At 37.2% G+C, this 26746-nt stretch overlaps 1 protein-coding gene across 1 annotated transcript in view; it reads left to right on the top strand.

Annotated features, from left to right (window-relative positions):
- Positions 1 to 26746, top strand: part of SIK2 (salt inducible kinase 2) — a 123298-nt gene that overhangs the window by 14329 nt on the left and 82223 nt on the right. Inside the window, exon 3 of the mRNA XM_054441404.2 lies at positions 3536 to 3599. Within this exon, the coding sequence (XP_054297379.2) occupies positions 3536 to 3599 (64 nt within the window). The remainder of the gene's footprint in view (positions 1 to 3535; positions 3600 to 26746) is intronic.

Consider the following 26746-nt stretch of genomic DNA (forward strand, 5'->3'; position numbering starts at 1 on the left):
ACTACACTTTAGCCTGGTGACAAAGTGAGACACTGTCTCTTAAAAAAAAAAAAAAGAAGTTTACAATTGTATGATACCCTGCTTTTTAACTGCAGAGTTTTGGTGCTACTGCCTAATAAGGATATGGCAGTTTTGCTCATTTAAAAAGGATACTGTATGTTTTATGAAAATATAATCGCTAAACTAGTATATTATTCAGTGACATACTTTGTAATACATAGGACTGTATTTATTTAATTATTTGGCTTATTTTAGTAGATAAAATAAATTTGCTTTTTTTAAAAAATCAACTTTGTTATAATAACTTTTGTAAAATAAATTGAACCCATTGTAAGTGTAAGCCATGGGGATTTTTGTCGTTGTTTTTCACTGTTTTTTATAGCTTTAGGGGGTACAGCTGCAGTTTTGCTACCTGGCTATATTGCATAGTGGTGAAGTCTGGGCTTTTAGTGCACCCACCAACCAGCCATGGTTTTTAAAAGGAGTGTTTTTCTCAGATTTTTAAAGAGTAATTCATGTTTAAGAAGGATAATATAGCACAAAATATTGAAAAAAATTATTTCTTAACATGTAGAATTTTTCTGTTGAAAAGCTCTTTTTAAACTGAAATGTTCCAGTATCCTGGCCCATGACTTTGATCTCCAGAGTGTGATGTGTATGCCCATGGTATGCTGGACTCAGCCTGTACTGGCTTGTTGAAAGCTGGTTGTTAAACTTTCAGAAGCTTTGCAAGCCAATTAACATGATGTTAGTAGCTCAAAATCTGCATTGGTAGGAAGATTTACATCACAGAAATTGGCTTACAAATCAGGACCTTTTTATTTTTTGTCAGAAAGCTGGTTTACTGGCACACCAGTATGTGCATTCAAATAGATTAGCACAAATGTGCTTGCGAGTATAAGAAGAAAATATCAGAACCTTTAGTTATGTTTATTTTTTATATTTGTTGTGTATATTTTATAATGTACATAATATTTATACAATGGCACATGTATGCAATGTGTGTGTATATATACATGTCACCATATGTGTTGTGTGTGTTTGTGTGTATACATATATATATGTATACACACACATATATATTTGGCAACTTTATTTTTAATGGATTCACATAGGAATCATGTTTATTGTATTTTATTTTTTTTAGAGAGAGGGTCTCACTGTTGTTGCCCAGACTGGCCTTGAACTCCTGGGCTCAAAGGATCCTCCTGCTTCAGCTAGGACTACAAGTGCATGACAGTGTGTTTGGCTCTAAACCAGTGGTTCCCAACTTTTTTGGCACCAGGGACCAGTTTCGTGGAAGGCAATTATTCTACCTCAGCATTAGATTCTCATAAGGAGTGTGAATCCTAGATCCCTCATATGCACAGTTCACAATAGGGTTCCCACTCCTATGAGAATCTAATGTCACTGCTGATCTGATGGGAGATGGAGCTCAGGTGGTAATGCGAGCAATGGGGAGCTGCTGTAAATACAGATGAAGCTTCACTGTGTGGCCCGTTTCCTAACAGGCCACGGACTGTACCAGTCTGTGACCCGGGGGTTAGGAACCCCTGCTCTAAACAACTGACAGAGATTTTCAATTTAAAAAATGTGAAGACCATTGGCTTATGATATGCCTCCTGAGAATGAGAGACTATGATGTGTCACTCAAAGCATTTCCTAAAAATTCTAAAACTACAGAGGCCTCTTAGGTCAAATTTATATCAGATTAGCCCAGTGCAGTGACATGTAGTCCCAGCTACTGGGGAGGCTGAAGCAGGAGGATCTCTTGAGCCAAGGAGTTCCAGGCTGTAGTACACCAAGACTGCACCTGTGAATAGCCACTGTACTTCAGCCTGGATAACACAGAGATCCCATCTCTAAAAATAAATAATTAATTAATTAATTCAGATTACTTCTCCCTTTAAACTTAAAAAAAATTATTACTTTTTTTTTTTTTTTAAAGAAAACGTCATGCTCTGTCACCCAGCGTGGGGTGCAGTGGCACAATCATAACTCACTGCAGCTTCAAACTCATGGACTTAAGTGATCTTCCTGCCTCAGCCCCTCCCCAAGTAGCTGGGACTACAGGCACATGCCATTATACCTGGCTAATTTTTTAACATTTTTTGCAGAGACAGGATCTCACTATGTTGCCCAGGCTGTTCTCAAACTTCTGGGATCAAGTGAGCCTCCCACGTTGGCCCCCCAAAGTGCTGGGATTACAGGAATGAGCCACCCATGCCTAGCCATTGTTTTTTTAATTCCTGAAGAAGTTACTTCTAAGAAACTAATTATATTCTTCAAAGTCTCTGATTAACCATAAACTAAACCGAGGATAAAACTAACATAATTTGCATATTAATTCTATCTATTTGAGGTAAATAATTGGTTACAGTTGATTTACTGATTTGTTTAGGCCCAAACTGTAGGTAGCTCTTAGTTTTCTGACCTCGTGGAGAATAGTCTTAAACCTACATCTTAGAACAAAATTAATTTTCTTCCTTTCAGTAGATAGCAGTTAGAGTATTACAGAGAAACACTCTAAAAATTGTTCATCTTGAATCTAAACACTCATTTTTCTTTTTATTCTATTTGTATTTATTTTTATATATTTATTTTTTTTGAGACATAGTTTTCCTCTGTCGCCCAGGTACAAGCAGCTCTCCCACCTCAGCCTCCCAAGTAGCTGGGATCACAGGTGCATACCACCACACCTGGCTAATTTTTGTATTTTTTAGTAGAGACGGGGTTTTGCCATGTTGGCCAGGCTGGTGTCAAACTCCTGACCTCAAGTGATCTGCCCACCTTGACCTCCCAAAGTGCTGGGATTACAGGCGTGAGCCACCACACCCAGCCTCATTTTCTTTTTAAATAGACTTCTATTTAGTGTAGTTTGAAAAATCAGATTTATGACGATGACACACTTCATTCTGAATCTAGAAAAATGCATTTAAATAAAAGTATTTCACAGTAGAGCTATGAATATGAAACTTTTGAACAATTAGAGTACTTTGTAACAATATTAAAGTATAGTACAAGGAATATCACATTGTGCCAGATTAGCTAGGCTACCAACCAGGTAAACTAAATTACTCTGTTTTTTTATTCTTTTAATCAGAATCTACCATGATAACATAGGACTAGAAATGTCAGTGAGGAGATGTTGAAAAGTAGATCTTCAAAACTTATATTATCTATACTAGTACTTCTCAAACTTTAATGTACATAAAAATCACTTGGCAGTTTTGTTAAAATGTAAATTCCAATTCAGTATGTCTGGGATGGGGCCTGGAATTCTGCATTTCTTACAGGTGGTTGAATGGTGCTACTACTGCTGGTCCAAGGACCACACTTAGAAGAGCAAGGATCTCAGTTTTTCACAAACACATTAATCAGAAGGATATTGTCAGGCTTATAAACTTAGCCATCTTCTGAATTGTTCATAACCATGATTCTTTTATTAGTAGTTTCAATTTAGGTAACTCCATAGAATATTGTGGAAAATTCCAGTACATTTCTGTCAGACTAATATGGAATTATTCATCAATAGGTAATGGAGACCAAAAGTATGTTGTACCTTGTGACAGAATATGCCAAAAATGGAGAAATTTTTGGTAAGCTTTTTCCTTTAAATTTTCTATTAATTTGAAAAATTCACTAATCTGCATGAATGGGGTATTTTCTATTAATTTTCTGCTTATTTAAGTGTTGGTAATATAAGTGAAAAAAAATTAAGTGTTAGAAAATATTCAGTAACCTAAAATATGAAATATAACTTATTTCCTTGTATTTATTATATTAAAGGTACTACTGTCATCTCCATTAGAGACTGGAGAATCAAACATGGAGGAACTTTTAGTCATATTGCAAAGGATATTTTCTTTCTTTTTATCTTCCTTTTTACCTTTCTTTTCTATGGAAAGATTAGTCAGCAAATATTTATTAAGCTTCTACTATGTCCCAGGCATTGTACTAGGTATTGGGGATACTCTAGTGACCTAAATAGCACAATCTCTGTTATTGTGGATCTTACAGTTTAGTAAAGTATTCACTATAGGTGTAAGACCTCAGCCAAATCACTAAACCTCTCTGGGACTTGATTCCTTTATCTCTGATAAGAAAGTATTTGATTGGTGTTTATGATTCATTCGAACCTTAAAAAAAATTAAATATTTTATTCTAGCTTTCACCTAAAATATCTATTTATTTTTACTGTGTGGAACCAGAGCACTGTAGGTAGATACCTACAGATTTAGGTATCTTTTTTGTTCTTAACTTAAATTTAAGTCCAAAATTGTTTTTTAAGCAGCTTTATTGAAGAATAATTCATATGTAGTAAATTACACGTATTTAATATGTACAATTTAATGTTTTGATACACGTTTGTGAAACAATCACCACAGTCAAAATATCCATCACTTCCAGAAGTTTCTTTGTGCCCTCTTTGTAACTCTTTTGCCCCATCTGACACCCAAAAAACCACTGACCTGTTTTTTGTCGTTATGGATCAGTTTGTATCTTTTGGAGTTTTATATAAATGGAATTATACAGGATATACTCAAATGTAATCATACAGGATATATTCTTTTTTCGGTCTAGCTTCTTTCCTTTAGTATAATTATTTTGGGATTCATCCCATTTTATTGTGTATATCAACATATAATTTCTTTTTATTGCAAATAGTATTATATTATATGACTATACCCCAGTTTGCTTATTCATTCATCTATCTATTGATAGACGTTTGGGTTGGTTTCAGTTTTTGGCTGTTATACATAAGTGACTATGTACATTCATATACAAGTCTACACAGTCTACCTTCAGGTAATACTTACCACTTCGCATATAATGTAAGAACCTTGGCTGGGCGCGGTGGCTCACACCTGTAATCCCAGCACTTTTAGGAGGTCAAGGTGGGTGGATCACCTGAGGTCAGGAGTTCAAGACCAGCCTGGCCAACATGGTGAAACCCATCTCTACTAAAAATACAAAAATTAGCCGGGTGTGGTGGTGCATGCCTGTAATCCCAGCTACTAGGGAGGCTGAGGCAGGAGAGTCACTTGAACTTGAAGGCGGAGGCTGCAGTGAGCCAAGATCGCGCCACTGTACTTTAGCCTGGGCAACAGAGTGAGATTTCATCTCAATTTTAAAAAAAACAAAAAAACCTTACATCAGTGTACTTCTCTTTTGCCCCTCCTGGCCGTTATCTTGTTGTCATATTTTACTTAAACCTATTTTATAAAACATAATACAGTGCTATTTTTCTTTAAACAATTATCTTTTAAAGAGATTTCCACATTTTTTGAAAATTATCTATTTATCAATGTAGCTACCTTTTTCTTTAAATAATTATCTTTTAAAGAGATTTCCATATTTTTTGAAAATTGCATCTATTTATCAATGTAGCTACCATTTCTGCATTCCTATTTATGTATACATTTTTATCTAATGTCATTTTTCTTTTGTCTGAAGGATTTTCTTTTCTTTTCTTTTCTTTTTTTTTTTTTTTGAGGCAGTCTTGCTCTGTCGCCCAGGCTGGAGTGCAGTGGCGTGATCTCAGCTCACTGCAAGCTCTGCCTCCTGGCTTCACGCCAGTCTCCTGCCTCAGCCTCCCAAATAACTGGTACTACAGGCGCCCATCACCACGCCCGGCTAATTTTTTGTATTTTTAGTAGAGAGGGGATTTCACCGTGTTAGCCAGGATGGTCTCGATCACCTGACGTCGTGATCCGCCTGCCTCAGCCTCCCAAAGTGCTGGGATTACAGACCTGAGCCACCGCACCTGACGTCTGAAGGATTTTCTTTAGTGTTTCTTGTAGCACAGATCTGCTGGTGATGAAATATTTCAGCTTTTATATGTCTAAAGTAGACTTTATTTTTGTCTTTGTTTTTGAAAGATATTTGTACTAGGTATAGAATTCTAAATGGACTTCTTTTCTTTCAGTACTTTAAAGATGTTGCTTCACTGTCTTCCCATTTGCACTGTTTCTGACAAAAAAAAACACTGTTATCTTTTTCTTTATTCCTGTATATATAATGTGCCTTTTTTCTCTGGCTGCTTTTAAGGCTTTCTATTTACCACTGGTTTCAACAATTTCATTATGATGAGCCTTTGTGTGGTTTTCTTCATGATTCTTATGTTTGGTGTTCATTGAGCTTTTTGGATCTGTGACTATACTCTTTTTGTCAAATTTGGATATTTTTCAGCCATTATTTTCTAACTAATTTTTCTCTTCCACCCCTCTTTCTTCTCCTTCAGATATTCCAGTCAAATGTATATTAAACTGTTTGAAATTGCCCCACAGCTCACTGTTGCTCTTTTCCATTTTTAAAAAATTCCTTTTTTTCTATTTCATGCTGAGTAGTTGCTATTTCTGTCTTCAAATTCACGAATCTTTTCTTCTGCCATTAATCCCATCCAGTGTATTTGTCATCTCAGACATTGTAGTATTCTTTTCTATAAACTTGACTAGGACTGTTTTTTAATGCCTTCCATGTCTTTACTTAGCTTTCTGAACATCTGGAATCTAGTTATGATAATTTTTAATGTCCATGTCTGCTGATTTCCAGCATCTCTGTCAGTTCTAGGTTGCTTTTGATTGGTTGATATTTCTCCTCAGTTTTGGTTACATTTTCGTATTTCATTACATGTCTGGTAGTCTTTGATTGGATGCTAGACGTTGCCACTTTTACCTTGAGCACCACATATTTTTGTGTTACTTTAGGTTTTCTTGAACTTTGTTCTGGGATGCAGTTAAGTTACTTGGAAACAGTTTAATCCATTTGGGTCTTGCCTTCATAATTGAAACAGTGCTCAGTCTGGGTCTAGTTACTTCCCACTTCTGAGTACTCTACTCAATGCCCCATGAATGCTGAGGTTTTTTGGCCTGATCAGTAGGAACAGGCACCATTCCTGGCTTTGTGTAAGCACCAGGCAGTGTTCTCTCTCAGCCTCTCAGATGGTTCTTTCTCTGGCCTCTGGTGGTTTTCCCTCACACGTGAGCCAATCAGCACTCTCCTGAGTGCTCAGGGGACGGATCCCTCTGCAGACCTTTGGAGTTCTTTCTGTGTGTAGCTCACTCTTATCTGGGACTCTCAGCATTGTCTACTCAACTCAAAGACATTGCTGGGCCACACCTGGGTTTCCCCTCCCTGTGCTGTGGCATAGAGATTCTCTCAAGGCATTAGTTGGAACATTCATGGGTCTCGCCTCATTTGTCACCTGTCACTCAGGGATCACTTTCCTTTGCCTGATGTCCAGTGTCTTATAAACCATTCTCTCATGTATTTTGTATTTTTGTTGTTGGAGATGGGAAAGTTGTTTCAGGCAGGAGGACAAATCCATCTTAGCAAAAAGCAGAATTATTTAGTCCTTTCAAATTTGTTATTAAGTTAAGGTATATTAAAGAGAAAGAACCATATGCACTTCTATAGTTTTGAAAAATACACTATTTGCAGTTGGATTCTAAATAAATAGTTCTGACTAAACTCACTGTATTTCAGAAAAGATGTCTGTTTCCCTCTTTTGCTTAATTTTTTCTTTTTTATGCTACTACTTATTAAGCTTATTTTAATTCTTAAAATATTTGTTTTAGCTAGCAGCATCTTGACTGGTGCTATAATAGACTGTTATGGGCTTTGAAGCTAAGCAAATCTGATTTACAATGCTGGCTATACCGTATTAATTGTTAACATTACTTTGGGCAGGTTTCTTTCCTTTTCTTCCCTTTTTCCTCTTTATTCATTTTATTTTTCTTGCCTTTCTTTCCTATTTCTTACATTCACTTATTCATTCATTTATTCGGCCTTTCAAGAAATCCTTATTAAAAACCAACTACTTGTCACATACTGTTATGTGGTAAGAAAACTGCAATGAAGAAAATAGACAAAAATCTCTACTCTTTTACATTCTAGTTTGGGAGAGAGAAACAAAATAGCTGAATTATGTAGTAGATTAGATAGTGATGAGTGCTATGTAAATAATAAAGCAAGGCTGGTTGGTTGGGAGGCATGGGAGTTGATTGCAACATTAAATAGAGTGGTCAGAGAAGGCCTCGCTGGCATTTGAGCACAAACTTGAAAGCACAGTCATGTCGATATGGTAGAACAGAGATTACCCAGGGAGAGGGAAGAATAAATGCAAATCCCTGAGGCAGCAGTGTGCTTGGTGTGTCCAAGGGGTAACAGGGAGGCCAGTATGGCTCAAGAGGAGCAAGCAAGAGAGAAGAGCAAGGAGGAAGAACAGTAGAAGAGGAGGTCAGAGGGTAAATGAGAGGCAGGAGTGGAGCAGATTTGGGGGCATTGTGTAGGCCATTAGAAGGATTTTGGCTCTTACCTTGAATAAAATTCGGGAACCATTTTCGGCTGGGTTTCAGCACAGAAGTGACTGCATCTAATGTAACATTTTAAAAGCATCACTCTGGCTTCTGTGTTGAGAATGGGAAAGAGTGGAGACAGGGAAACCAGGTAGGAAGCTGTTGGAGTAGTTCCAGTGAGGGGTGATGACAGCCCAGACCGGGGAGTAGCAGTACAGGTAGTCTTAAGTGGTCAAACTCAGAATATATTTTGAAGTACAATCAGTAGGACTTCTCGACAGGTGGAGACTACCTAAGTAGTAGGTGTAATTATGGAAGAGGCCAAGATCTGATCCCTGAGGCATTTAAAAATTAAAAGATTTAGAAAAGAGGAGAAACTAGCAGAAGAGACAGAGGAGGAAGAAAACCAAGAGAATGTGGTATCCTAGAAACCAAGTGAACAAAGTATTCTCAGAAGGATCAAGTGAACATCTGTGACAAATGATGCCGATAAATCAAAAATGATGAGGAATGACAGTTGACCATTGTATTCTGCAGTTTGGTAAGAGCAGTTTTGGTGGAGTGACTGGGCCAAAAGCTAGATTAAAGGGGCTTACAGAGCAAATGAGAGAAGAAAAATAGAGAGAGCAAAATAGACAACTCTTTCAAGGAGTTCTGCTGCAACAAGGGAAAAAAGAAATGAGGAGGTAGTAGGTAGAGGCAATGAGTCAAGAGGATTTTTAAGTCTTTGCCCATTGGAACATTTTTAAAGCTTTGGACTGTAGTTTTACAAGTAAAGTAGAAATAGCTGTTACATGTTAGGCATCATTTCTATGAAAATAGGATAGTCTAAATTGTTCTTTCTTGCTAAGATCTTTGAAACAAATTTGGATTACATTTTTTATATACATTGAGACATAATTTGGGGATTTTTAAATGTATAAGGTTTATATTTAAAGTAAAATCTCAAGGGTAAATGGTCAATTGGAGTTCTGGAAAGAAGAATCTGATGTCGATAGAAAAGTTGGACAGTGAATGCTATTATCTTATTTTCCACTCTTGGGTACAGTTAATTTCTTGACCATTGAAGATAATGAGTAATAGAATTAATTTAAAAAGATCATGAAATCTTTGGATAGTCTTCACTAGTTTGGAAGGGAAGAAGCTGAATTTAAAGGAGATGTGGAGATCATTTAGTTCAATTTGTTTTTATTTGCCTTGGCTTTATCATACAGCTTGAAGCCCAGTAGAACTCATGATCTTTTTTTTTTTTTTTAACAAAACTATTTCTCTCTTTTCCCTTACTTGGCTTAAACTGGAAACCTTGATGTCAGGATTGATTCCTTTTCCTTCCTACCTGAATGAGGTTTTGAATCCTGCCTATTCTACTTCCTAAGTATTTCTCTAGGAGGTCCCCATCTCTATAACCACTGTTAATGCCTCAGGTTAAGGTCCTCACTCTTCCTTCTCTGTATATTGTGTCATTATCTCCTAACTGTTCTATTTTACATTTTCTTCAGAATTGTCTTTCTGAATCACAAACGTAATCATGTTGCTTTTATTTATTTTCTGAGTTTTCTAGTAATGACCATTAATTACCAAAAAAAAAAAGTAATTTTGAAAACAAGGTAATGGCCTGCAAACTGTTTTCAGTAGAAGAATTAATACTCAGTGTCTGTACTCTATTATCATGTACTTTATTACCATGGGCCCTTAAACATCCCTTGCTCTTAATTTCTCTTTATAAGGAAGATTCCTTATACTGCTCCATGCTTCAGAGCTGTTTTAATGTTACACAGCAACCCTGTTTTAATTTTTCCATGTGGTCAGTGGAAAGAGTTGGGCATTATGCCAAGAGTTGAAGGTAGAAGAAAAAGAGATTGGTGCCCAAGAAGGGTAAGGATAAGGAATCCAACTAAGAAGGTGGGAGGCACAGGGAGCCTAGGAGAAATTAAGATGTAAATGGGCAAAAAATTGTTGCCTATATGTGAAATATATAGGGAAGAAAAAACATAGTAAACTGTAGATTCAGGTAGGTACAAGCACAGAACAGTCTGGTAGCCAGCCCGTTTCTGACATGGAGCCCATGAAGATATTAAAATAGAAATGAGAAGATTCCATCCAAATAACGTTAATCAAGTAGTGAAAAATATGTACATTAGTCCCCCCTATCAGAGAGGACTTTCAGCGGTTTCACTTACCTGAGGTCAACTATGACCTGAAAATATTAAGATATTTTGTGAGAGAGAGACCACATTCATATACCTTTTATTACAGTATATTGTTATCATTGTTCTGTTTTAATATTGTTGTTGTTAACCTCTTACTGTGCCTAATTTACAAATTAACTTTATCATAGGTATGTTTATCCAGGAGAAAACATAGTACATATAAGGTTTGGTACTGTCTGCAGTTTCAGGCATCCACTGGAGGTCTTAGAACACAGCCCCTGCAGATAAGGGGGGACTGCTGTATAAGATTTTAAGTGAATTAAGCCCAAAATGTTTTAAACCAATTGGAGACTTAGATGGAAAAAAAAAAAACCATAGATAAACAGTAGTTAACTTTGTACTTTGAACTATATATTAAGATTTCAGGTTTATAACTTCAGAGTCAGTCTTTATTTAACTTTACAAATATTCCTTTATTGCTTACTCTGTGCTGGGAGGGTGTTATGTCCCCAATGTTTTTTTCATTCTTAGTTTTGTATTTAGTTGGCCAGCAGATCATACTCTGTTCTTGCAAAATAACTTGAAATTAAATCCTTCTGTTTCCCCAGTCATCACCCTGCCCTAAGCTTTCATCACTTCATGTCTTAATTAGCGAATCCTTCATTTTTACCATTCCCTCTTTCTTCTCTAGTCAAGTACATTTTATATAATTCCTGTTTAATCTTCCTAAAGTATTATTTTTATTATATTACAACTGTGTTCAGTAACTTTCACTCACCTTCCTATTGCTCATTGGATAAAATCCAAACTCCTCAGTTTGCAAATAGGGTAGCTGCCCTAAGTGAATGGATGTGTCCAACTATTCCTTGCATAGGTCTATTTATTTAATATTATCCGTAGGTATGGACAACCAAATTGCCGAGTATAGTGTCTGCTTCATTATAAACCAACCTTCCTTTCTTTCTGTTTGTGTCTCTTGGGCTTATCTATCTTCCAAGTTTTTATTTTTGCAAAAGTTAAACATTTACTAGTATTAGTTTAAGGAGTCAAATAATTGTGCAAAGTTTGTTACAGATGATACAGTCCCCATGCTCCTGCCACTCCTCCCCCATTTTCTCCTCTTTAGAGGCAACCACTTTCATATCTTTCTTATTTTCTTTCTTTCTTTTTTGAGACAGGATCTCACTCTGTCACCTATTCTGGAGTGCAATGGCGCAATCACAGTTCACTGCAGCCTTGACCTCCTGGGCTCAAGCAATCCTCCTGCCTCAGCCTCCTAAGTAGCTGGGACTACAAGTGTGTGCCACCATGCCAGGCTAATTTTTAAATTTTTTTGTGGAGATGGGATCTTGCCATGATGCCCAGGCTGGTCTCCAGCTCCTGGGTTCAAGTGATCCACGTGCCTCAGCCTCCCAAAGCACTGGGATTACAGGTGTGAACCACTGCACCTGGCCTACTTTCATGTATTTTAGTTGACTAATTTAAACCTACCTTCATTTCCCTAAATAATGTGCTTGTACTGGTATTTCTGGATTTTTTTTTCTATTTTAGACACAATCTTTTGAATCTCTTGGATTCTTCCCGTATCCCTATATGTAAGAGGCATATTTTAGAGAGTCGTATAAGGACCAGTTGTGGGAAACCTTAAGTATTAGGAGTAGGAGAAGGGGTTAGGATCTTTATTAGAATGGCCATCTGTAAGCCAGGAAGTGATGATGCCTATAAGGGAGTTTTTTAGGAAGATAAATCAAGCAGTGGTGTGTCAGCTGAATTAGAGGAGGAGAAAAGAAGCCATTTAGGAGACTACTTTGTTTAGATGTGAGAGGCTGAATGTTTGGGTTAAGATGTTAGTTGTCAAAATCATGAGAAAAGGTTTTAAGCAAGAGGCATTTCTAATTCTAAAAATAACAACTACTGTTATTTATTGAGCACTTTCTTTTTGTTGGGTGCTGTCTAAAGTACTTGATTTATTTTTTAAAACCTTACAAAAAACTTACAAGGTAGGTACTGAAAGATTCAGTAATTTGTCCAAAGTCACACAGCAAATAAGCAACAGAGTCTGGATTTGAACCAGGCAATCCCAGAGCCTGTACTGTTAGTAATTATACTTTAGCACCTGTCAAGACTTCCTGTTGAGTGTCAAGAAGCAAACACCAAGAGTTAGGATTTAAAGCAAACATGATTGAAGAATACTGTGGTGTGGTTGACAGTAGTGCCTAAGTCTGTTTTCAGAGTAAAAAATGACAAATTAGATTTTAAATATGGTTTGGAGATAATATCAGGACAGTTAGTTTGCTACAGACAATTGACAGTTGAAAATATGGAAGCAAATGAAATTCAACAGATAATTAAATTCAACAATAAAAAGACAACCCAATTTAACAATGGACAAAAGACTGGAACCAGACAAAAGATATACAAACGGCCAAAAAGCACATTAAAAATTACTCAACATGTTTAGTCATCAGAGAAATGCAAATTCAAAACCACAGGGAGATATCATTTCACATCGGTTAGACTGATTAAAATTGAAAAAACTGACAACAATAAATTTTAGGCTGTGAAGCAACTAGAACTCTCATACATTGCTGGTAGGAAAGTAAAATGGTACAACCACTTGGGAGAACTGTTTGGCAGTTTCTTATGAAGTTAAACATGCATATACCCCATCACACAACAATTCAATTCCTAGGTATTTACCCAAGAAAAATGAAAACAAGTGTCCATAAAACGATTTTGATAAGAATGCAAATTTTTATAGCAGCCTTTTTTCATAGTCACGCAAAGTCGGATCAACCCAAATGTCCATCAGTGGGAAAATGTATCCAGAACAAATCACAGTATAGTAATACAGTGGAAGATGATTCAAAAAGGAAATGAACTATTTATGCATGCAACAACATGCATACATCTTACAGACATTGTGCTAAGTAAAAGAAGCTGGACATGAAAGAGTACAGACTATATATGGTTCTATTTACATGAAATTCTATAACAGTCAACACTAATGGATAGTAATAAAAGCTGGAAAGTTGCCTCCAGGGAGAGGGGAGAATTGACTGGAGAGGGACAAGAGAGAACTATCTTGGGTGATGGAAATGTTTTATTTTTGTTTTGAATGGTGGTTATACAGAATATACAATTACCTCATACAGTTAATCATCTAAGAATCTGCATCTTATTGTATATAAATCATACTTCAGTAAATCCTTGTCTCTCTCAAAAAAAAGGAGAGTTTAGTAATAGAAGTATAGATTTGAGGATTACCTGAATAGAAGTGATCAATGAAGCTGTAATAATGAGATTCAGAATTAAGAAGGCTAAGAAGTGAGTTGGTTATGCCTTTTATTAGAAGCAGGTGGAAGAAAGGAATTGATGGAGTAGAAGAGTGGCTTGGGAAATATGGACACTTTCTTTCCTGATTAGCCAAAGGAGCTTGGAGTGAAGTGGGGGTATTTGGTCATTAAGAGATCACCAGTCACTTCAAAGAAAGTACTTTTCAGTAAACTGGAAGCTACAACCAGATTTCAAGAGGTCAAGGATGCATGGGTGATAAAGGGAGAAAGATATTATAAAACTACCTTTTGAAGTTTTCAAGGTGGAAAGAAGAGAAGGAAAGAATTGAGGGGTAATAGGGTCTACATAGGATTCAGCATTATGTAATGGTTTCGGTTGTGGTCTTGGTGTTTGAAACAGCTAGAAAAGAAAAGAATGTAGGCAGGAAAAAAGAGATGGTGAAATAAGGTCCCAGAGTAGACAAGAGACAATGGGATTAAGGGCACAGAGGGAATGATTAGTTTAGAAGAGAGGAATTCCTCCTTCTCTGAAAAGGTGTGCATTGGTGCAGTTACAATGATAATTAGAGATCGTGCCAAGGATCTGGCCTACAAAGGCTCTTTGTGGTAGAATAGAAGGAAGATGAGTTTGTTGACTCAAGATAGAGGTGTTTCATTCTGTAGTGTAGCTGATGAGACATCAGAGAAAGGCAGTACATTAGACACTAGTGAGAGAAAGGTTTAGAACAGCTAGCAGTGCTCATATGATTGTCAGGGGATGAATAAAAGGATCAATAATTAGCAGTGAGGGAGTTTATGGTAGACTCATAGTGAGCAGTGCTTTTCAATCCAAGAGGAGAAAAAGTAGACAATATGAATGAATGGCCCAGGTTGAGGATTAGAATGGTGGAAGATGAAATGCATGTAAGAGTTGCTGTGGCCAGAGAGGTCATTGTTGAAAAGGCTGATTGTGAGATCCAAGTTCAGGAGAGAGAGAAGTGAAGCAACAAAAGGGCCTTATGAGCTGGAATAATAGAACAGTGGAGAGACTGAAGAGGTTCAAGTACTTTAAGGGAACAACATTTATATATTAAAAATATTTAAAACTCTAGCCTTGAGTCTGTGCATAACTCCCAGCAGCTTGCCACTTTCAATTTCTCTTCTACTCTTAGCACAATTGCCTTAACCGTGCCCTGCTAATTCCAGGAAGGCCTTAGGTCTTTGCACTTTCCTCTTCTACTTCTTGAATAGAGAGGCTTCCTGTGCCATCTGGTTTTCTTGCTCCATCTGACTAGGCTTACGCCAAAAGAGCAATTATGGTGGCATGCTGGGAATGCATCTACAGTGTGTGATTCATGCATTATGAGGCTCTGATGGTTATCCTTTATTTTTGTTCAGTTAATTATATTGTACCTCATTCCCCAAAGAGTTGAAGTAGTTTCAAAGGAGAATAATACCCCAAAATTCTAGAATATAAATAAGAAGAAAGAGTTGAATCAGAAAATAGATATAAAAGTAGAAAACAATTGTCAGGAGGAAAAAGGAACACAAATATGCAGGACATAAGGGCCTAAGAATTTCACATTTGGCTTCAAGCTTTGTGGCTGTCAAAGTGAATAGAAGATGCAGGCACTTACAGAATTTTATCTAAGAGAAAGAACGGTACCTCTTCCTCGAAGAAAGCAAAACTTTTCTTAGTAGTAAATTCTAGAATAAAATTTTCCTTTGGCATTTCTAATAAGAGGTACTAAGTAAGTCATCTTGTTAAAATAAAAATTTGATCCTGTTAAAAATTTTCAGGGACTTCCCTTGCTTTTGGGGTAAAGTCCAGGATCCTTAACAAGGTCATCAAGGATCATTGCACTCTATATACCCTCCCCTTAAAAATAATAGCAAGAAAGATTATCATTTCTTGAACTCTTACCATGTATCAGGCATTGTGTTAAGTCCTGTACATAAACTATGTCATTTCATCCTCTCAGAAACCCTATAAGATGGGTTTTACAATTGAAGAAACTGAGGGACAGAGACTTTACACAATTTGCCCAGGGTCACAGAGCAAGTAAGCAAGTAGGTGGCATAACCAAGACTTGAAGCCATATTCTGACTTCATGTACTAACTGATTATATGCCGCCTTAGAGTTCTTTGAACTTCACAAGCTTCCGTCTGCTGATTTTGCACATTTCTGTTTCTTCTGCCCCGCCCCTCATCTCCTTAAGCATGTCATTTAATTGAATTGAATCTTGATGGATATCATTAATTTAATATATTGACAGTAAAGAATAGAAACAGGGAAAGCATTTAACGGTTTTGTCAACTACAGTGAATATAACTGTTCCTCTTGATTTAATATGTGGCTTTGGTCCTGTATTCCCTCCTTATCTATAATGGAAGTAGGAAGCATTTGGGCTCCTGTCTTCTGAACTTTTGGAAACTGGCCAATAAACTGCTTACCAGATCTAATGACCAAATCTAATTAACTCCCACAAAACCCATAGCTAAGCTAATCTCCATATTCTCAAAATAGAACATGTAAATCTCTGATTCAAAATCTGTGCTCAAACATGATCTGGAGCCCTAAAGCCCTTTGCTCTCTGCCTATTGAAATACTGCCTATTGAAATACTGCCTATTTAAAAGTTCTAACTGAAGTTCCAGCTCTTCAGTCAAGTTTTTCTCAATTAATTCTATCCACATTGATTTCTTATTAGGAGAACACTGTAGTTCTCTTTCCTGCACAACTCATTTTAGAATTTATCTACACACTGCCTTTCACTGTTATTTAAAGTCTGCATGTGTATCTTTTATCTCTTAATAGATTGTAAGCTTCTGTTGAGGACTTTAGCACAATACAAAGTGTTTTACAAATACCTGTTGAATGAATGGTGTAATAGTCTGTTTTGGCCTTGTAGACCTTATTTACCGAGTGAAGCCAACAGGAGAACACTGCCAGGTTAAGTAGTCTGAGGTACTTCTTTGTTCAGTTTTTGAAAGGAGTTTTCTGTTGGTTTACTCTTCACGAGAGAAACATGAACGAGGAAATACTAACTGAATCAAGGGAGAAAATTGGCTTCCTCCGGTATACTGAGCAGTTTTTGAGTGCTTACTGGTAGTTTCCACCATACAATTACTTTTTCTTCTAACTCCCACACCTCCCTTCACATAACCTTTTCAGAATATAATGGTAAATAAGAACATATGCATTTAACCTGGGTAACTTGTTCTCCAGGACTTATATGGCATTTGGTGCTCATCTCTGAAGGATAATATTTTCTTGGTCTGGCAGCATGGAATATGGAATGGCAAATGAATTTCCTTAAGAGTCCTTGGGTTATTTATGAATACAATAAGGCCTTAACTACATTTTTTCCTCTGGAATCACAGGTGTGATTAATGAAAGTTATTCACTATTCCTACATTCTTTAGAACTATTTCTTATATTCATCCATGTGGTCATGTGCAATAAATGGCACAAAGATCTTAGGGTGATCACCTCGTCAGACAATTTGGGCACTGTTCAAACAATTAAACCGGCAGTCAGCAGATTCCGGCCTGGTAATTAAATTACCCAGGGCCTTTGTTTACAGATTTCTGCTCCTTGATATGCTGTGTCTTTCTAGGCTGAGCATATGCCTGGGGTTTATTGATTCATTTCCTGTCTTTCCCTTTCAGTGGTAACATACTAGGATGCCAGCTGTGGTAATTGAAAAAGGGCTTTGTTTTAGCCAAAATACCTTTGGACACTGGTTACTTAGAGAACCTGAGGGATAGTTTTTGTGGTATTTGGTTAATATCTTCACAGCCTGAAGGTAGTACTAGGAAATTAGTTTGTTTGTTTTCTACTACAAGTTTAAATAAATTTTGAAGGTTTTTCGCACTTTATTTTGCCAGTATGAACCTAAGTTTTAATTCTTTTTTTTCCACTTATTATTAACCAGGGTCTCAGGTCAGTATTGCTTAAATCTGTTCTCACTTCTCCAACATCTTCTATCATTGCTTTAATTCAGATTACCATCATTTCTCACTTGAATCACTTCAACACCTAAGTCCTTTTTGCCTCCAGACTTGTCCCTCTTCTAATCCATCCTCCGTATTACTATCAATTGATCTTTCTGTAATACAGATCTGATTCTTGTCATTTTTCTGCTTAAAATATTTCTGTGTCTTCCCATTGCCCTCATTATAAAATCAAGTTAGTGTGGAATTGGCATAATGATCTGCTCCCTCTTCCTTTCCAATCACATTCCGGGCACATGTTGTATGGGTTTTATTGACTGAACATGATCTGCTATGCAGATTTACAGACAAACTTTGCTTCACATGTGTGAGGATGGTAGATGTCAACATAGAAAGATATTAAATTGGTGTGTACTTCAGAAGGGTTATGCAAATGTTGAATGCATGCAGATGAAATTAGACTATCCTTAGCTGTAAAATTTAGGATCTTTCCTTTTGAATTTGTATTAGATGTGTATAATAGTTACCTTTGAAGAGGTCAGATCTAATTGATTATTTATAAATCTTTCTAGTTAACTTATAGAGAGACTAGTAACCACATGAAAGAGCCAGCATGATTCATGATTCAGAAAATTGTTATTGTTCTCCCTCCCACCTTCGTTTAAATTGGGTCAGACATTAAAAGAAAAGTCAGGAGTAAGCTGTGTGTGGTAGTCCTAGTTCCGCCATTGACTTCTACTATAAACATCCTTGAGTAAGCCACATAATGTTTCTGAACCTCAGTGTGTTCTAAAAATGAAAGGGGTATATGAGTTTAGTAAGTGATTTCTGTGCTGGGGGAAAAAAGAAAGAAAGAGAAAGAGAAAAGAGAAGAGAAGGGAGGGAAGGGAGGGAAGAAAGGGAGAAAGGAAGGAGGGAGGGAGGGAGGAGGAAGGGAGGGAGGGAGGGAAGGAAATGAGTAAGGAGGGAGAGAGGGCGGAGGGAGAGAGGGCGGAGGGAGGGAGGGAAATGAGTAACTTGACCACTGCTCTAGAGGAGTTCACAGTCAACTTTCTACGCCTAAATAGTTGTCTGTAAATCGAAGGAATAAAGTTAAGTTTTTCAACATGGATTTGAAGAATGGAATGGATCTGTCAGAGATGATTAAATAAATTGTTTTTAAACTTCATATGTTTGGAAATACAAGCATAAGAAACCTTAATAAAATAGACAAGTTTCTGAAATGCAGTCCATTTTTCCTAGTAACCTCCATTTTAGATTTCAGCTATCTCCTGCTGATTATTGGCAGCCTGCCGTTAGTTATGGTTCAAAGCTGACATTCTGTACTGTGAGCAGTGAGCTGCTCCCATGTCTGGCAGCTGCAGTTGTAGCTAGGCTACAGTGAAGGGAGAGAGAGAAGCATCAGCTATTCTGATCTTGGCCATAACCATACCCAACTGAATTCTATTAATGTGAGAATTTTGGCAGTCTGTGTTTCATTTGTTCCCTAGTTTTCTATTTCTTTCAGGATGAATTTCTATTAAGTGAATCATTGTATTAAGGAATTTCAGTAAGATTAAATTAATTCAGAAAAAGCTAATTCTTTGTTTGTGAAAGGGGATAACCAGAGGTAGATTTTATCTGCTAATTACGGTGATAAAAGGGGTAGATTTCCTACTTAAAATAAAATGGGAAAAACCATAGTCCACATAGGGAGGATCTTTTCTTCCCACTTTGGTGAATGTCTTTCTGCTTTCAGAAAGAGGTCTCCAAGTGAGATAGCTGAAGACCTTATATTTCTGTTGTATTTATTTTCTTGTATTTCTGAAAATGCCTTTGTTTTATTCTCATATGTGAATAGTCTAATTATATTTACTGTTCCATTACCCACTTTTGTAAAATTATTATTTTATTTCTATCAGAGCTATACATTATTCACTGAGGGCCTGTTATGTGTCAGACATGGTTCTAGATGCTAAGAAATCATCAGTTAACAAAGTCTCTGCCTTCTTTGAGTTTATACTTTAGTGAGAGTGTTTTAAGTTGTGGGATTAAAAGAAAATGTGTGATGTCAGTGTTTCAAAGACAAATAAGGAAGGTGAGATGATAGGAAAGCCAGGGGAGGGTAAAGATGTGTTGTTTTATCAAAGATGATCAGAGAAAGCCTCTCTTACACATGCTTCAGCAAAAACCTGAAGAAAGGATATATAAAGTAAATATTTTGAGATCTTATATGTCTTAAGATGCTGTATCTCTACCATAATACAGAGTAGTTTGTCTGGGAATACAATTTTAACCTGGAAATAATTTTCTTTCAGAATAATAAGGATATTGTTCCGTTGTCTTGGAATTTCCAGGGTTGCTTTTGAAAAACTTAAAGTGATTCAATTCCTGATCCTTTGTTGTGAGTTATTGTTTTCTGTCTGTAAGCTTATAAGATCTTCTTTTTGTCCTCAGTGTTCCGTAATTTTCCAATGATGTGCCTTGGTGTGGGTCTATTTCAATTTGTGGTGCTGGGCTATCTGGGAAATTGCCTTGAATTACTTAGTAGATGGTTTATTTCCCTACTTTTCTTTGTATTCTCTTTCAGAATGCCTTTTATTCAGATATTGGGCTTTCTGAACTGGCTTTCTAATTTTCTTTTTTATTTTTTTGTTCTCCTATTTACCATGTCTTTGTCTTGTTCTGCTTCCTGAGGGATTTCATAAACTTTATCTTTTAACCTTTGTTTTGCCATCACATTTTAATATCTATGAGTTTATTTTGTTCCCTAGTTATTTCTTTTAAAATAACACTCCTTTTCCACCTTCTTAAGCATTTTACTTTTTTTATTTTTATTTTTTAGTCTAAAATTTATTGCCTAAAGGCTTTAAGTTCTTGGGTACATGTGCAGGATGTGCAAATTTGTTACATAGGTAAATGTGTGCCGTGGAATAACACCCTTATCTTATTTGATCATTTTGTAATATCTTTTTTTTTTTTTTTTTTTTGAGAAGGAGTCTCCCTCGGTCACCCAGGCTGGAGTGCGGTGGCGCAATCTTAGCTCATTGCAACCTCCGCCTCCCTGGTTCAAGTGATTCTCCTGCCTCAGCCTCCCCAGTAGCTGGGTTTACAGGTGCCCACCACCACGTCTGGCTAATTTTTTTGTACTTTCAGTAAAGACAGGGCTTCACCATGTTGACCAGGCTGGTCTGAAACTCCTGGTCTCAAGCAATCCACTCACCTTGGCCTCCCGAAGTGCTGGGATTACAGGCATGAGCCACTGCACCCAGCCTATAATATCTTTATTAAATCTCTCTCAGAACAACAGTAATTTTGTTAAATTTTCGTTTCTTTGTATACTCTTTTTCTTTCATTTGTATCTCATTTCTTCATGTAGTCTTTCTTTCTTCTCTGTGATTTGTCTTTTCCTGTCGGTGTGTTTGTTTTGGTGTATATATTATGCGTTAGAGTTTATTTAGGTGATTACTATCTATATTTGTTTGTCAATTCCTATTCAAGAGCAGGGAACCAAGAAGCTAACTGGAAACTGAGCTAGTGGAAGGGATTTTTTCACTGCTAGGGTGTTCTGACTGTGTTCTTATATTGGGGATTTCCAATGTTTGTATCTTTATACTTGAGTTGATGGATTACCAAAAGAAGATTCTTTGTCTTCTACCCATAAGGTAAAGCCTGGTTGCCATAGTTTTGGCCTTATGGATGAGGAATGCTAAGGCATGTCAGTATCCGGTATGCATGTTTACTTAAGCTTTCTGTTTTCAACTGCACCTAGGGTTCTTAGGTCTGGAGACCCTTCATTTTAGTCTCTCCTCGAGAGGATAAGCCTCTAGATTTCTACTGGGGTAGAAGTCAGGGCACTCACTCAGTGCATAAAATGAAGAGAGGAGATCTGGGGATTGAATTATTTTTTAAACCATCTTGACCTGGTCATCCTTATTTTAGCTTCATTTTACACCAAATTCCAGTTTCTTGTGCCATCAGTTCCTGAGTCTTTGGGGCATTCTACTATGTAAATTATATTGATTCAAGGCATTTTCCATTGCTGAGGCTTCAAGTTTCTCAAGTCGGTTGAGCTGGTATTTCAACAGTGAGATTTTTTTTGTTTCCAAGTTCTTTAGTTGGTTCTTTTTCCTGTTTCCTATTCTATTCTGTAAAATATATGTGATATAGTCTCTTATCTCTGGGAAGATATTAAACATATATATTTATCTCTAGATGTTCCTTTTTTCTTATATTTTTCTTTAAATATTTGAACATAGTTGTAATAACTATTTTAACATCATCTTATAATTCCATAATCTCTATAAATTCTAGGTCTATTTCTGTTGTCTTTCTCCTGCTTATAGGTAATATTTTCCTGCTTCTTGGTATGTTTAATTTTTTGCTGTTGTTTGTTTTTTTGTTTTGTTTTGTTTTGTTTGGGATGCTAGTCATTGTGAGCTTTACATTGCCAAGTTTCTGGATTTTGTTATCTTCCTGAAACAGTGTTGAGCTTTAGTGGGCAGTTAAGTTACTTATAGTTTGGTTTGATCTTTTCAAGTTTTGTTAGTGTGGGGTTGCAGTAGCCCTATGCTAGTTGTGGTCCTTCTAAGGTTTCTACTGAATGCCTTGAATGATCAGTAAACAGTCTCCAGTTTGGCTGAAAGAAGTTTAAATGGTCCTCAGACCTATATGAGCTCTGGGAACCATTCAGCTCACAACACCTTGTCATTCTTTGCCAAACCTTATAGAACTTCATCCTAGGCACATATTTCTTAGTATCTAGCAAAGACTTAATGGCACCTCTATGCAGATTTCTGAGCCTTTATTATTTTTTTTTTCTGCATAGTCCCTCTTCTCCAGAAATTTGCTCCACATCTTCTGGAAACCTTAGACTTCTGGAATTCTAATTTCTGTCTCCTTTACTCAGGAAAACAGCCATGGCATGCTTGGGATGCCTGTGCCTGCTCAGAAATCCAGAATTTGCCTTCAGGCAGAAAGTCAGGAGATAATAAGCCTCACCTGATTTTATTTTTGCCAGTTTTCTGGTTGTTTTAAAAGAAGGTTAAATCCGATTCATGTTACAACATCATGGCCAGAAGCATAAGTCAAACATGCTTATTTTAAAATCCTATTCCAATTATATGTTAACCCTATTTCTTTGGATGTGTACCTCATTTGCTGAAGTTGTTTTCTGCCTTAAATGAGATTCACATTCCTCAAGAGTCTGCCCATCCTTTGATTGTATATGCATCTTTCTCATTGAAATTCATTGTTATACTCTCTCCTGCTTCTGTTTAGGCAGCCTGCTTGGGAAGGGGACTAAGACTTGCCATGGGAGTTTTGACTCAGGATTTTCAGTGAAAGTAGAGGAGTGTGTAGAAAGTATTTCTGGGCTGGATATCCTGGAGACTGCTCTACTGGGAATGAATGCTTCCTTTTTTTCCCCAGCCACCTTGGACACTGCCCTGTCTCTAAGATTTAAGATTAAATCTCTAATATTTAATACTCTCTTCAGGAGTTGTATACTCTCTGTTACTGCCCAGGGTGTGTGGTGGCACAGGATGTGAACATAGATTGATCTGACTTGACTGCATCCCTTGTGGTATTCCAACTAATAAGACTGTTGACTGTCCCTCAGCCCTTTCCTGTTCCAGTACTCCACCACTGGGCATGGAACACTTTGGGCATAGAACTCTATTGCTGTTTTTTGTGTCTGTATATCTTAGCTTGTGATTTTCCTCTTTAGTTTGATTTAGTCTGTTGTAAATCACAAAATAGTCCCAGTTGCTAGTCCATCAGTTCCTTTTGTTCTTGTGTGACTGTTAAATTAATTTTCTTTCATTTCCAGGAATTGATGTAGGAGAGAAAACTATCTAGTTCCCAGTCTGCTATCTTGAAACAGGCAGAATAATCTCTTTTGCCCTGCCTATGCACAATCATTTTAAGATAGATTTGCTTTTCATTAAATATTGGGGGTTCTTAAAATGTAAATATCCAGCTTTGTTCTTAAAATGTAAACGTAAAATAACATTTAATGTTTAAATGTTAAACATTAAATAGTATAACATTTTCTCTTTGTTTCTTTATCCCATTATGAACCATTTATTTGGCCCTTCATTCAAGAAATAATTACTGGGTTTCCTGTGTTGGTATTTGAGGAGGAGGGTACTATCTAAGGGAGAATTAAAAACACTTAGAACTGTGCTATACTATGCTATGTTATAAGTGCTACAGGAAACTATGAGAAAAGTTCTTTAGAAAGTCAGAAGAAACAGGCAATTTTTTTTTTTTTTTTTGAGACAGAGTCTCACTTTGTAGCCCAGGCTTGAGTGCAGTGGCGCGATCTCAGCTCACTGCAAGCTCCGCCTCCCGGGTTCACGCCATTCTTCTGCCTCAGCCTCCCGAGTAGCTGGGACTACAGGTCCCCGCCACCACCCCCGGCTAATTTTTTCTATTTTTAGTAGAGTCGGGGTTTCACCATGTTAGCCAGGATGGTCTGCAAATATAGTATTTGTAGGCATAAAGTTACAAACTCGGTGGCAGTATAGCATCTGGTAAAGGCCTCAGTGAACTAATGGCGAAATTTACCTCCTTTTTAGTCCTCACCCTCTTTAACTTCACTGCAGCAACTTGATTCTTAGCATGCACTCTCTTTTTTCTTGGAAATTGCCTTTTGTGACTGTTTTCTTTTCCTACCTTTAAGACCATTGTCTATCTCATTTTCCTGTCCTGTAAGAGAAGGAGTTCTATGCATTCCCTCCCTGAGCTCTGTATTCCCAAGGCTTCAGACCTCTAGGCAGATGAACCTCAAATCTATAACCTGAGCCTTTACGTTTCCCTAAATTCCAGGTCCCTACTTTCTGACTTGTTGAAAAGAAAATTACAAACTGGGCACATTACCTTCTTCTCCTCCTAAATAAGCTCTTCCCATATTCAAAATTCTGTTAGCAGTTTGACCATTCATTCTTCTTCTGCCCCTGAATTACCTTGGACTCATTCTTCTTTATATTTAATTAGTTGCTTAGTCTTACAAATTTTTCTTTGAAATATCTTATTTTCTGCTTTTGTTTACTTTATATTTTCATTGCCTTAACCCTAATTTAGTCCCTCATTAATTCATTTTCAGCTCATGATTAGGATCCCAAGTGGTTTCTTGCCTCTTTATTTCCCTTATCAGTCTTTCCTGTGCACAGATTTTCACCTTATTTCTTAAAAATCTTCTGCAGTTCCTCCTTGCCTACCAACTTCTTTGGCACTTAAGACCTTTTATAGTGTAGACTTAGCTCTTTTTTCCAATTTCATTTCCTGTTATTCCCTATGTGTACTGTATGAGAGACAATGGGCTTTGGAATCACAGACTGGGATTCTTGTCCCAACTCAGCCATTGTTTAACTGTGTGCATAAGTAACTTTGGAAGAGTCGCTTAACTTTTCTGAGTCTCAGATTCTCATTTGTAAAATAGTTGATGTATGAATAAGGTAAACTAAAATTTCTGGTACTACAGTACCAGACTTAGTAAATGTTAATCTCTTCTTTCACTTTCCTCAGGTCAGTTTGGTTGGACCCCTGTTTTTGGAATGCTCCGTGTTTTCCTACACTTTTGCCATCACCCTTCTGAACGGTTTTTCACTCCCAGCACTTCTGACACCAAATGCAGAGGGTGGAGGGGTTCCCTCCACACCAACCAATTTTCCAGTTCCAACTGAGTGTCCTAGAATTCATTTCAGTTCTGATACTAACTACGCAGAGCTAGCCTCAGATGTGACAGGTTTAAGGGCTCATTCCCACAAGACTGCCCTCACATCAGAGGCCAGTTGTAAGTAGCAGGTTTCCAGGTTACCCACACCTTCCGTCCCACTTGGCTACAAAGTTGGGAATTCCCATGACTCTCTACTCAGGTTCTATAATTTGCTAGCACAGCTCACAGAACCTAGGAAAACAGTTTACTTACATGCACTGGTTTATTATAAAGAATACAACTCAGAAACAGCCAAACGGAAGAAATACACAGAGCAAGGTATAGGGGGAGGGCAGAGCTTCCATGCCTCTGGGATACCACCCTCCCAACACCTCAGTGTGTTCAACAACTTGGAACGTCTCCAAAACCTGTCTGTAGGGTATTTATGGAGGTCTCATTACATAGGCATGATTGAGTACATCATTGGCCTTTGATGATTAGCTCAATCTCCAACCCACATCCCCTCTCTAGATTCCCAGAAGTGGAACTGAAGGTACCAACCTGCTAGTCACATGGTTGGTTCCTCTAGCAACCAGTGTCCATCCTGAAGTATCTAGGGACTCACCACTAGTCACCTCATTAGCATAATGAAAGGGGCTTGTTACAAGTAACAAAAGATATTCCTGTCACTTGGGAATAGGCTTGTTAGAAGTAACAAGATATTCCTGTCACTTAGGAATACCGTAGGTTTTAGAAGCTCTCTGTTTGGAAGTGGAGACAAAGACCAAATATATATTTCTTATTGTTGCAACTCGACAATTCCCTCACCCTTATTTTTACCAGGCAAAATTTCTTCATTTTTTTATAGCTCAGTTCAGATCTCACTTTATTTGTGAAACCTTCTCATCTGTCCTCTAGTTAAAATAGGCCTTTCTTTCATTATCATGGTTTTGTCTATTGTAAAGTACTATTATTATTGGTTTATGTATCTTTCTTCAACCCACTGTGATTTTCTTGAGGGCAGAATCTATTTCTTATTCATTTACTATATCCTCAACCCCCAGTAAAGTGCTTTTGCACATCCTAGGCATTAAGTAACTAAATGATGAGTAGGATTTGTTTTGCTTTAAAAATTTATTAAATTTTAGGGAGGGGAACAGCACACACCAGGGCCTGTTGGAGGGTTGGGCGCGAGGGGAGGGAGAGTATCAGGACAAATAGCTAATGCATGCGGGGCTTAAAACCTAGATGATGGGTTGATAAATGCAGCAAACCACCATGGCACACGTATACCTACGTAACAAACCTGCACGTTCTGCCATTGTATCCCAGAACTTAAAGTAAAAAAAAAAAAAAGTTAATTATATTTGAAAATGTAGAGTAGACAGGCAATCATTGCAAATGTATAGGCCGGGCACTGTGGCT

This window comes from Pongo pygmaeus, chromosome 9 (assembly GCF_028885625.2).
Source record: "Pongo pygmaeus isolate AG05252 chromosome 9, NHGRI_mPonPyg2-v2.0_pri, whole genome shotgun sequence".
Lineage (NCBI taxonomy): Eukaryota > Metazoa > Chordata > Mammalia > Primates > Hominidae > Pongo > Pongo pygmaeus.